Source organism: Lissotriton helveticus, chromosome 10, assembly GCF_964261635.1.
Source record: "Lissotriton helveticus chromosome 10, aLisHel1.1, whole genome shotgun sequence".
Taxonomy (NCBI): domain Eukaryota; kingdom Metazoa; phylum Chordata; class Amphibia; order Caudata; family Salamandridae; genus Lissotriton; species Lissotriton helveticus.
In genome coordinates, this window is record NC_136071.1 from 1047468107 (window position 1) to 1047481583 (window position 13477).

Sequence of the window (13477 nt, forward strand, 5' to 3'; positions counted from 1 at the left end):
GATTGTCTTGATTGTGATCTGGGGCATAAGATACAGTGGTCGGCATATGTCAAGAATATGGCAATTGAACAGGAGCATCCCGAATTGCATCATGCTCCTCAATCTATTGTTAAATCCGATGGGAAAAGGATGAAAGAGAAGTATTTTAGCCTACCATGGAAATGAGGGAAACTATGGGCGAGAAAAAATAGATTATGAGAGTTTGTAAGGTAATACAAACAAACCCACGACTTGAGCCTTATCCTACCTTGGTCAAAAACCTGTGGGAGAGATCTTTGTTACAAGGTTTTGATTGGGCTCATTACAGTGCAGTCTTTGTTTCCCTCCTGGACAATATGAATGTAACTTTATTTTAAAATGTCCATGTGTTGAAATTACCTTACAAACGTAGGAGCAATTTTGCCCGACGTATCACTACCAGTGTAAAAGTTACATAGCTCCCTATTTTAAGGTTAATGGGGTTTTTATCAGTATAGGCCTGCTCTTTTCTCATTTACAGATGTTGGGAGATCCATTTTTATATCAGCTGTTGTGTCCTTTATAAAATGTGCTTTAAATTTTAATGCTGCTATACACATATAAATAGTCCAATATGTGTACTAATGTAAGATGTCCCTTTCATTGTAGTTAAAAAAAATGTATTATGTAACTTTTTTAAAATATGATATTTATTTATAGCCCTTTTGTTTTATGATGAGTCATGTATCAATAGTGATTTATCTTCTAATTTTACGATTATAAACACATAATTGAATAAATAATTATTGATGGATGGTCTGAAATAAAAAGCAGCGACTGTGCACACACTCATTCAGCTACCTGGCAATTAAAAAAAACTATGTTTTGTGGGGTAAGCCATCCAATCCAACTGTAAACAAACTTAACAACAATTAGAATTGTCAAAGCCAAAGCATTTGATTAATAACTTAAAGTGCAAGCAATACTTATGGGTTGCCAGTGCCTGTTATCATATTATTCTGTTTCCAAATAGCGCCTGACCATTGCAATTCATTTTTATTTTATTATTATCATTGTAATGCATTGTTTTAAATATAGATGTATAAAGAAATATATATTGAAACTATTTATAGTGAGGTAGTAAAAATGATTTAAACTAGGCATTTTTTGTACAAAGTGCTAATAAACTGATTTTCGGCCAAATCATCTCAATCAATTTGCTTTTTGATCAATAATTTTCAACTGAAAATGTTCAATCTTAGCAAACAGAATTTGGGGCCTCATTCCGATGTCAGACAGACCATCACCGACAGGCCATGGGTGGCGGTCTGCCCGCCTTCTGGTGTATTGACCAGATCACTGGATCACAATTCCAGTGGTCATAGTGATTGGGCGGGGGGGAGACTGCCGCCTCTGAAAGGCTCAAGGAGCCCATCACAGCAGTGGTCAGAGCCTAATCCCTACAGTGAGGGTGGTGCCTGTGGAGGCACCACCGCAGGGATTAGGATGTCCCTTTCCCTCAGCCTTTACATGGCAGAAAGGGACTATGGCGGCTCCAAGTAGGGCCATCAACACCCTGTGAGCCACTGGAATGTGGCCTGGAGGCACATGTGGTACCCCCCATACATCCATGCACCATGTGCCAGGCACAACATGGTGCCTAGCACACGGTGGATGGATGTTTGAGAGCTGCCCTTTCCACTGTATCTTGTGCTGTGGCCCTTTTCTAGGGCTGCAGCAAAAGCCATAATGGAAAAGAGCAGTTTCTGACCGCCAGCATGGAGGTCACATTGTAATTGGGCAGGTGGGACTGCTGACATGTAGTGGGCCAGACAACTGCCAGAGGCAATGGCGGTTGGATGCTCGCCCACCCGCCATAGTAATGAGGGCCATGGGCTCTATTTTATCAATTGCAAAGGAAATTATACATGCTGATAGAGAAAATGCGTTGTCAAGTTTGAAATACTGAAAACTGAGTATGATAATGTGTTTTTGTTAAAAAAATAAAGCACTTGATCATCATATATGAAACGTCACTGAAAGGTTTTGTCATGCTTAGAAATATTTGTAACTTACTGCACTAATGTTTCTCTGACTGTTTTTTACTCTTTGTATTTCAGGAGTATCTGCAACCGTAGAGAAGCTAGAGAGCATCTTTCCAGCTTTGTCTTTATATTTATTCTGAAAAAAATAGAAACACTAGCAATTAAGCTATACATTTTGCTGGTATTTACTGATATATGCTTGCATCATTATTTCATTCAACCAAGTCATAAGTGAATCTAAATTCTGAACAAAATACATTTGAGTAAACTGGAACTTACTTGTGACTTCTAGTACCAGGCTTACACCCACCCAGTGCACCTGTATCACCAGATGGATGACAGAAAATATTATAAAGGATAAAAAACACACTACACCCTGATTAAAAGTTTGCTGTGTTTTTTTTTTTTGGGGGGGGGGGGTGGATAATATTGCAGGGCCAAAATCTTGATTTTGAACATTTTCTTGTGGTTTTTCACCACTGATATGCTGGGCACTTTCCACTGATACAATGGGTATCATCCATTTCTGAGCAGGCAGAAACTTCAGTTGAAGAGCCAATGGGGTTAGGTCTAGGGTGAGTCTGCTCCTTGTTGCTTTTGCAGGTACTGGGCAGGGGTCAGGTTGTATTCCTGCCTGCAGCCTGTGCAGCTTGTAAGAGGGCCCAGTGTCGTCAGGCCCAGACGCTTTGGGTCCAGAATTTGCATACCTGGCAATTCCATGCAGGAAGACACTCAAGAGTTGCAGGTGGGAGAACTGTATCCAGAGTTATTTGCTACGGTTTGCATGGGCACTCATGTGCAGAAAGTGACACAAAGCACTGCATTAATGTATCTTCCATTATAAAAGCCAGCAGGCAAAGGACATAATTGCATAGTGCCATACAAGTGCATGCTTAATAATCCCCAGTAAATCCAGGCCAAGAGAATTTGGACCAGCTATTACTATATACTTAACCCATCCAAACACAGCACCAACATCATACACATTCTTCTCCTAGTAAATGTGTTAATTATATTAATTTACTGTGTACAGTTGTTGGAATTGGCCCTTTTGGCAGGTTCACCCCGAAAATATTTGTATTTTCCTATTCTGTTTCTGTTACCTGGTGTTGGTGATTTTAGGCCTCTGTGCACTTTTTCACTGTGGTCCAGTGTAAAGTGTGTGCGCTCTCTGAGTATGTGTGGTGAGAGTGGCCTGCCCTCCTATAGGAATGCATGGGGATATGCGTGTCCATGGTAGTTCCTGATGTGTGGGGAGTGCAGGGTCGAGTTTGGTATGTGCAAACTCGTGAGATTAAATGCTGCGCGATGATGTGCGCGGATTTAATGTGTCTAGTGTGGAGGTGCCACTTCTAGAAGTTGGCATGTATGTGCAGTGAATGTGAATTGACTGTCTGGCTTGTGATTGGCTGGAGCTGGCTGGTGTGCCTGGCTCTAGGAGTCAGGATGGGGCTGCCCGGTGGTGAATGGGGAGATCTGCATGTTGATGGGAGGGAGGAGTGCACCTGGGACCTGAATAGGGCTGGGCCTTCCCTCCACAATGCTTGCTCCACCCCATGTGGTGTGTCTGATGTCCCTGACCCATCCTGTGAATAGGCAGAGGGGCTGAGCAAAACAAAGTGCTCAAGAACCAGTTGCATCTGGTTGGCCCTTTGCCTGCACCTTTGGAAACAAAAGAAATGGTGTATAAAAGAGGGGCTGTGACCCCATGAAAATGTTCTTGTTCCTGATTGCTGCAGGGCGGGCTGGTGCTGGGGCACAGGAGGACTTGCCAGGAGGGCTGCCTTCCTGGGCCCAGCTATGCCATGGAACCTTTTTTTTCTGTATGACCTTATTAAGGGACTTTGGGGGCTTTATGCTTTGTTCCCTGCTCCAGGACTTTGGCTGCCTCTAGCGCTGCTGAAAGCGCTATATCTGGATGCCCGGCGGAGGAGGAGCGGGGGCTGCACAGCACGATGCTGCAGCCCCCCCTTACGAGGGATTCTCCCGAGATTGCCTTGGTGCCAAGGGGAGCGGGGGCCCACCCCGCGTGTTGCTGAGCTTAGCGCGGGTGCCCACCCGGCATACTGGTGCTTTTAGTTTACTGCGTGTGCCCACCACGCAGTATTGCCGCCTTCCTGATTTAATTGTATTACGGGAGCCTACCCCGCATTCAACGCTGGTGAAATCACCGCTATCGGCCCGGACCGGAAGTCAGGCAGTGTCATGCCTGTCGTGGGGTGGGATTTCTGCCTTGAACAGGAAGCCCGCACCTACGGAGTTGCCGGAAAGAGAAGTGTTTCAGAGGTCAGCGGGGCTCTCATGTGGAAGAGAGAGCCCCGCCTTTTGCCTGCGGCACCCAGAGACGCCCGGGTCCCAGGAGGGGGCACAGGTGAAGAGGGACAACAGCCGATGCCAGCACGGTTCTCCCATGAGGAGAGGGAGGCCTCGCAAGTGCTGCCGACCGCCGCGTCCAGAATGAGGAGTCCCATGGAGAGGAGTCCCCTGCGATCAGCCCGGTAAGTTGAGAAGGGCCGGGGGACTCCATGGGTGTTTGTACCGTCTGCAGCACTGGGGAGCCAATAGTGTTTTGTGGTGCCAGGGCGAGGCACCAAGTTAGAGCAGCCCTGTCTGCCAGGGGGCCGCTCCACCATCTGGGGAAATTATTTCTTAAAGGGCCAGAGTGGCCCAGGGGCGTTTCCGGGCCCCACCATTGCCCCCAGAGCCTTGGTCGCTCCAACGCATGGCCCCAGTTATTTCCAGAGCCTAAGTGGCTCCAACGTAGGCCCCTCTGTTTAAAGGCCCCCAGCGGGGGTCCCGAGCGCCAGTAGGCCCGTGCTTTCCCCCAGTTGTAGGCTTAGCCAGTTCTAAGGGCCAGATGTCTCCCGGGGCACGGCGGTTTCAGAGCCAGAGGGCTCCAACGATGGGCATGTTTATTTACAGAGCCTAGGTGCCTCCCACATGTTGCCTGTTTATTTGTTCCAAGAGCCTAGGTGGCTCCAACGCTCCCCATGGTTGTATTCCAGAGCCAGATGGCTCCACCGTGAGGTGCAATTCAGGAGAGTGCCCCTGAGAGGGCCAGAGGTGGCACAGAGGTGCCAGGCCTTTCACACCTGCGCAGCACTTAGTGCCAGCTGCAGCGTTTAGGCCCCAGTTCATTGTTCTCAGCTGCCCCGCATGTAGTGGGCAGCTGCAATGTTTAGGTTTGCGCAGGTGGCGCACCCCTGACTGGCGCTGCATTGGCAGCGTGCCCTGACATTCTGGACACAGGGCATTTGAGCCCCTTCTTGGATGGCCAGTTGGCCAGGGGGGCTGGTATGTGGATAGGGCGCAAGGCCCTAATGTGATTGATGTGTTCTAAAAGTGGTGCTAGGAAATGTATTGTTTATAGTATGTTTTTGCGCACCCTGTATCTGATACCTCTAGATATGGTTTATGATTTTTTTTTTTTTTTACTTTTTATTATATAAAACAAAAGGAAACAACACATCAAACATACAATCAAGGCAATACAGCAATAATACAGCCATTAGGTCTGCGCTCAAGGAGGACCGGAGATATATGACAACAGGAGAAAAGATTTTTTTAATACAGATGAGGGGAGGATGCCAAAGGCAGAATTGCATATGACCAGCACAATATACCACAGCTAGAAGGAATGTAGGTCAGGGCAACTGGGAAAGACTAGGAATCGCAGTGAGTGGGGGCGTACAAATATCTCCACGGTATAAGTTCCATTGGTCCCAAATCTTCCCCCATTTTTTGGGTCTGCCTCTTGCCATATACACTGTCTTCTCTCTGAACATGTACCAGTCTAGACTCTCTTTCCAAGCAGTCATTGTAGGTGGCCTAGGGGACCCCCACAACTGTACAATATCCCTCTTCGCAACCATATTGGCAAGAGTCACCCACCGAATCCTCGACACGTCATAATCATTCGGACCCCACACATTCAATAAACATTGTCGGGCTTCCGGCATCATCACAACACCCGTTACTTCATCCATCACCTCATGTATAGGTTTCCAAAATCGCACCACCGCAGGGCATTCCCATATGATATGGAGATAGGTGCCAAGGAGACCACACCCACGCCTACACATGCCATCCGTGGAATAGCCCATGTGGATAAGACAGGGACCGGTAACATAGATTCTGTGGAGGATCAGGAGAGGGACCAGACGGAGGCGGGCCGGAATCGCCACCTCCCTGGGAGAGGAGATCGCGGACTGCCAGTCCTCATCATCCAGTTCAATACCATCAGCAATCCAAGCTTCTCGAAGGCGATCAAGCAGACTTGAGCGATCATTAATCATTTTCTTATAGAACAATGAGATAGTACTGTCTGGCACATAACCGTCTAGTATACGATCTTCGAGGGTGAAGGATTCAGGAATATCACTACCCACTGGCAACACAGAGTTCAGAGCATGGCGTACCTGGACATAACGAAATGTTTCCCTGTCACTCAGCTTATACTCTACTTGCAGATCTGAGAAGGCCTTCACCTCACCTTTAACCCAGAGATCAGGCACTTTACTAATACCGATCGTGTCCCATTTATCAAATCCCTTCGTCTTCCATAGGCCACCCAACTTCGCAGAGGCATAGAGCGGAGTTGCACCAGTTAGTTTATCACTCCAGCCCATAGCCACCGTTGCGCTGTGCCATACCCGCACGGCTATAGCGGTAGGTCCCGAGAGTTGTGAGCGCGAGGGTCCCGAATAAAGCGCCCTCTAGTAATTACCGCCCGGGAGCAGCCATTTATCCATTTCAAATGCTGGATTCAACGCCGGGCCATACATCCCGTGGTTGATGGGAGCAAGGTGGGAGGCCCAATAATACCTACGAATATCCAGGAGCGCTATACCGCCATCATACCAGGGAAGTGTATTTTGGAAGAGCGATGCGTGAACGTCCGTCCCATATTAATTGCCTCTGCAACGATTCTACTTCCCGAAAATATTTCGACGGGATGACATCAAAACTATTCTGAAGTGCGTATAGGAACTGCGGTAAGGACATCATTTTAAAAAGGGCCGCACACCCTAGGGGAGATAACGGTAATTTACGCCAACGCGCTACATCGGGGCGCAACCTTTGGAGTGGGGGGAGTAAATTGCGTTCATAGCGAACCGCCGGATCCAACGAGATAAACACACCCAAGTACTTAAAGCCAGACTGCGACAACTGGATGGGACAGCCCCGCGGCAAACGAGGGACATCACCCGCAAGTACATAAATGTAGGATTTCGACCAATTAATGATAAGGCCCGAGTTCTTCCCGAAGGAGGTAAGTACGTCAAACAATACGTTGAGCGATTTTTGGGGAGATGTAAGGTACAATAAAATATCATCCGCGTATAAGGAAATGCGATCTTCAAATTCCGGCGTCCAGCGTATACCCTTCATCGAAGGTTCCCACCGTAGCCAAGCGGCGAGTGGCTCCAACGCCAAAGCAAAGAGGAGCGGGGACAACGGACAACCCTGCCGCGTGCCCCTCCCAAGAGTAAAAGGCACGGAGACACGGCCATTAACCACCACCTGTGCCAGTGGCGTTTCATACAGGAGTTTGACCCAACCAATAAAGCCAGCGCCGAATCCAAATTTGGTGAGTACCGCCCAGAGATAAGACCATTCGATTGTATCAAAGGCCATCGTGGCATCCAAGGACGCCAAGATGGCCGGTTCACGCAGCGTCGGGGCCCTCGCGAGAACACCATGCAAACGTCGCAAGTTTAATGCCGTGTTACGGTGCGGGATAAAACCCGATTGATCCGGATGAATCAGGTCGCCAATAACCGTAATCAGACAATTAGCAAGTAGTTTGGCGAGGATCTTAGGCTCCGCATTTAAGAGCAAAATGGGTCTATAAGACGAGCAGCGATCCCGCGGTTTACCCTCCTTATGGATCACCACATTGGTAGCAAGACGCTGATCTCTGGGGAGGGAGCCACCGTCTCGCGCAGCCAAAAACATATCACGGAGATAGGGAGCTAGAGTATCAGGGCGTAATTTGTACAGTTCAACAGGAAGGCCATTGGGACCCAGAGCCTTGCCGGAACGAATGGAGCGTAGCGCGAGAGCCACCTCATCAACCGAGGGCGTGGCATCCAAACACTCCCGATCCGATTCCGACAAACATGGAAGTGCTATATCTCGAAGCAACAACTGTGAATCCTCCTCGGGCCTGTCGGACACCGAGGTATAGACCTCTCAAAAATAATCCGCAAAGCATTCAACAATTTCAACTGGGTCCGTTACACGCACACCACCACATGTCTCAATCACCAGAACCACTCGACTCGCTCTCTCCCGTCTGTCCAGCCAGGCAATCAATTTTCCTGCTTTATCACCCACATCATATAGCCGTCCCTGCTGTTCCCTACTCATCATCTTTGCTGCATCAGTAACCAAAGTTTTGTATTCTAATTGTTTAAGGCGGAGGACATGTAATGCGTCTCGAGATACCTCTTGTTCCAATGCAGTCTCCAGGTACGTGATTTCAGTCTCGAGCTGAACAATTGCCTTATTCTTACATTTCTTAGCACACCCCACCAAAGACAATGCCTGTCTCCTGATCACAGTCTTGAAAGCTTGACAGGCGAGGATACAGAACCAGCATTCTCATTAAAATACAGATCAAATGATTTAATCAATTCAGTGCGAGTCTTAGGGTTAAGAAGATACCAGGGGTTAATCGGGGCCACCCTCCCTTCGGCGCCGATGCGAAGATTAAAATGAAACCAAATAGGGGAATGGTCTGATATACCCCGGGCCAAGTGTCTAATCTCTCCAATCGAAGGGGACAGGGAAGCCGGTATCAGGATATAATCCAATCTAGAAAGACTACCATGAGCTCTCGAATGGAAAGTAAACTGTGTTTGCTCTGGATGCATCAGTCTCCAACAATTTATAAGTCCCAATGTTTCCAGGAAGTCACCCAACCAGGATTGCGCAGCAGGAAGATCTCTGAGCGGATAGCGGTCTATTCTGAAAGAAATGACGGAGTTAAAATCACCACCCAGTATCAAAACACCTTCCGGGAGACCCAGAACCATCCGCCCCAGGTCCGTAAATGTCGTGGATTGTAAGCCCGGAGGGACATACACCGCCACCAACGAAATTGGTTTTCCCTCCCACTGCCCGACAAGTGCAACATATCGACCCCTGGTATCAAGGATCACATCGTCAACCTCGAGGGGGAGGGACACCCTAAGCAAAATACCCACTCCTCTAGAACTAGATATAAATCCAGAATGGGCAGCAAGACGATAACCCCGTCTATTAAGAGCGTGACAAATATTTCCTATCAAGTGTGTCTCTTGTAGCAAAACGACATCAGGCAAAAGGCGCCGCAACAGCTGCATAACCACCCCTCTCTTTATCCGATCACCCAACCCATTCACATTCCAGCATAATACCCTCAACCCTCTACCCCCCCATCCAGATCCACAATGAACTCCCATCGCAAAACGACCATCACACCAATGTCAAAGATAATGAAAGTACCTTGCCTTGAAAAAGAAAAAACAAACAATCCCAAAACATGGCCCTCCCTCCCCCCAAGGATCCCAACACAACTCCCCCCCACCCTGCACCCCTGCACCAACTCAAAAGCCACCCCAATTTGCAGTGTGCCTGTCGCCCTAACAATTACAAACAAAGAACTAATCTACACAAAGAAAACCCCAGAGGAGTAAAGGGGTCCCGCCATCCCCGCTACCTCCCAGGATACGAATGGAATGATCAAGGAAGTCAGAGAGCCTCAGCTGGACACGTTGAATAGCGTTTCGGATACAGGCACCATAATCATTCTTGGTCCATCAGTCCCCCCTCAGCACCACCAGCATGTTCCTGGCCAGCACGGCGAGCCGGCAAAGTGTCCAACCAATCACTCGCTTCCTCGGGCCTGACAAAAAAGAATGTTCGATTGTCATATGCAACACGCAGTCAGGCCGGGAATAACATAGCGTATTTTAGTTCCATGTCTCTTAGCCGCCGTTTCACCCCTTGAAATCCCATTCGTTGTTTCTGGACCGATTGAGAAAAGTCCGGATAAAAGTTCACAGCAGTGTTCTCGAACTGCGTAGGGCCGCTTGTCCGTGCCGCCTGCAGAATGGCGTCGCGATCTCTGAAGTTGAAGATCTGTGCAATAATCGGACGGGGGGGAAAACCGGGCTTCGCCTGTCCCCCTGGCACTCTGTGCGCACGTTCGATGGCAAAGAATTTGCTCAGGCCCTTGGGTGCAAGATGATTAAGAATGAGGTCCTCCACTCGAAGATCAGTGGCGAGTGAACTAGAATCTTCCGGGACCCCAATAATACGCACGTTGTTGCGCCGTGCACGGCCTTCAAAATCCTCCAAGCGACGAGCAAAAAAGTAATTAGCAGATCTAAGGTTGCGGACTTCTGTTTGCAAGTCGGACACATCCGTGGTGAGGCTGGACGTCTTTAGGTCCAATGACTTCACCTTCTCGTTCGTCTTGGCCAAATCAGTTCGAATGAGGTTGACATCAATAGCCACCGTGTCCAACTTCAGAGCCAGGGCTTCATACTGTTTGCCAATATAAGATTGAATACCAGCAATGGCGCCCATCACGTCCTGTAACGTTAATTCCGCCAATACAGCAGGATCGTCGACAGCCTCCTCCTGGGCCTTAGGTGCGCCACCAGGGGATCCTTTAGAAAGTGTGTAGCAATCCATGACATTCGTCTGGGTTGAACCTCCACGGATAGTGGTCTTGACTTTCCGTTTTTCACCCTTGGGCTTGCCCGTCATGGCGAGCCGGGTGCCCCGGAGGGAAGCTTGGGATCTGGTCCAAATGGCTCCTTAAAATTCACACACAAAAATGCAGGAGGCGAAGTTGGGCCAATTTGAGTCCACAGCCAAACAGTCACTAGCTCGAAGCTCAATGAGCTGGCATCGGAGCTCGCCCGAGTAACAGACACACCGCAGATAGGAGACAGTGCGCTGGAGAAAAGAAACCGAAAGTGAAGTGAGGCTGTGGTCTGATCCCCTCAACCTGTTGTTGTTAAATTACTACCTGGGCACTGCTACAACTCAAGGTCCAGGCTGTTCCACGGAGAAGGCCACAAATTTCAAGACGGCAGAACTCGGGGGCCCTGTGTCCGATTCCGACCCAAAAACCTGCTAGGACATCAGCCGGGTTGTGTCTTCAATGACCTTCCATCAAATCAGGATATTATCCAGCATAAATGCGGGAGGCAGCGAGGGTCCTCGGGAGCCCTGTGCCCACGCGGCCATCTCGGATGCGCGCGTAGCTCCTCCTCATGGTTTATGATTATGAGGTTGTTTTACCTATGTAGGTTTGTGTTAGTAAGATGATGTCTCACTGTGTGATTTATGCCCCTAAATGTGAGTTATACTTAGGAGGTAGGGTCTAATGTGTTTAGACTAGTGAGGTTGGTGCAGGATGTAATTTGTGCCTGATGTGACTGTACGTAATGTAGTTTATGTCACAGGTTGATGTACAGTGATTACCAGTAGTTACTGGTTGTAGGTTTATGATCTATTTTTACTTGTACCAATTTCTGCTAAGTGTTGATCCTTACAGTGGCCCACATGGCCCTGTCCTGTGTAAATAATCATGTGTGAATATTGCCCGTGCCAGTTGGCACCGTGTATGTTTTGTGTTTACTATCTGATGTGTTATGAGAATAAAAAAGTTATTTTTATGTAACCTTGTGTAGCGTTCCTTTTGTAGTGTGCCTGGGATGTTGTTGATGTGTGCGTGCGCAAATGCTTTACACATTGCCTCTGGGATAAGCCTGTCTGTTCGTGCCAAGCTACCAAGGGGGTAAGCAGGGGTTATCTTGGCGTGTGACTCCCTTGCCCTGACTAGAGTGGTGGTTTCTGCCTAGCTTTGGCGCAAGCCTTAGCCAACCAGAAATCCCAGTTCTAACAACCGTCCACCCCCAAAATTGGAAAACATGCTAATTAAAATAAAACCAGGTCATCAGATGACTGCTTACCATAAACATGACCACTATATCTCATTTCTTGTTCCACTGCTTTATAATGAACTTGGATGTATCTAGCTTATTACTGCACTTTGTCAATGGTATTTTGCTCGGCCTGATATATGACTGTATATATTGTGAAATGTAAAAATCCCATCATTACTATAATAAATATGACTATTATTTAGTAAACATGAATCCATGCAAAAAATGACTTATGTTATTGTATATGTCATTGCTTCCTAAGGCCTTGTATGCCATTGACATGTATTGTAGTGTTATACTATATTTATACAATTTGGCCCAGATGCATAGAGCTGTTCTTTGGTCACAAAATTCTCAGATTTGGAGTTTGCAACAAAAAGAACTGCTTTTAGAAATGTACTACATAGTTTTTATTAGTTGGTAACTTTTTAATGACATCTAAAATGGGTTCAGAAATGCATAAGGAATCAATATTTCGAAGGGGGTGTTCTCTCGAAATAATGATTCCCATTCATAGGTATCAATAGCTTAAGACTGAAATAGCAGTTGTAAACCATTGACCTCAGGTTGGGGTGGGAACTGATCCACAAAAGGAAAGAGTCCTTTGAGGACCCCAACCGCTTGTGAATGTTAAAAGAAGTTTGTTTGGGAGTAGGCAGTGGCCCATAAGCCCACTGCAAATTCCCATACAAACCACAAAAAAGTAGATTTTTCTTTTTAATTGCAGCCTGTTTTCCTTTAAGGAAAGGGGGATGCATTTAAAAAATGGTTTACTTTATTGAAAGGCAAACATAAACATGGTGGTCTGCAGGCCATCATCCCTGTGAATCATAGGGATTGGAAATTGGGGACCTGCCTCATAAATATTAATATGGTAGGTAGGATTGTGACCCACTTTGATTCAGAATTTCAAGAACCGACCTATTAGTATATAGGTTAGTTCTTAAAGGTCTTCAATGGTCTCAAATTTGACCAGTATTTTGCAGCCACTAAAGTCCATCTCACCCTAAGACCCTTATAACCATTTCTATAATAACGAAAACATATATATCTTATAATCTCCTATCAAGTCCTGACATGTTCATACACAGAAACCTGTAGAAAAACATTGGACAGATATTTACTTTTTCTGATCAGTTGAAGTATGTAGTGGAAATGTTTGGTGAGCATGTCTCTCAGAGCAAGACATCTGGTTCTAAATCAATTGTATATAGTGTGCTTCCTATTAACATAATTTGCATAAATAGATGCAACATTTTGAGACATGAAAGCACTTCAACTCAGAGCAGTGGGGGTCCAGGTCACGATGGAGGGCAGGATTGAGACTTTGGCTAATGTAAGAAGGGTTTCTTATATTAAGGTACTTGGAATTACCGCTGAGGAGAACACAGAGACACTGGTAGTCAAACTAGTGACACTAATTCAGCTACTATGCCTGCAACCTGCTGAGAATATTGATTTTGAAATGAAAGCCCTTCCCAAATTTGAAACCCTCAAAAAGAGTAACTGGCAACACAGTGATGGTGG

The 13477-nt window shown here is 47.0% G+C and overlaps 1 protein-coding gene across 12 annotated transcripts in view; it reads right to left on the bottom strand.

Annotated features, from left to right (window-relative positions):
- NEBL (nebulette) overlaps nucleotides 1-13477 on the bottom strand; it is an 874906-nt gene that overhangs the window by 156335 nt on the left and 705094 nt on the right. For 10 of the 12 annotated variants that reach the window (XM_078663756.1, XM_078663754.1, XM_078663752.1 and 7 more), the window contains one exon: nucleotides 2035-2139. The exons of the other annotated variants lie outside the window; for them this stretch is intronic. In XM_078663756.1, the coding sequence (XP_078519882.1) occupies nucleotides 2035-2139 (105 nt within the window). The remainder of the gene's footprint in view (nucleotides 1-2034; nucleotides 2140-13477) is intronic. 12 annotated transcript variants of the gene reach the window in all.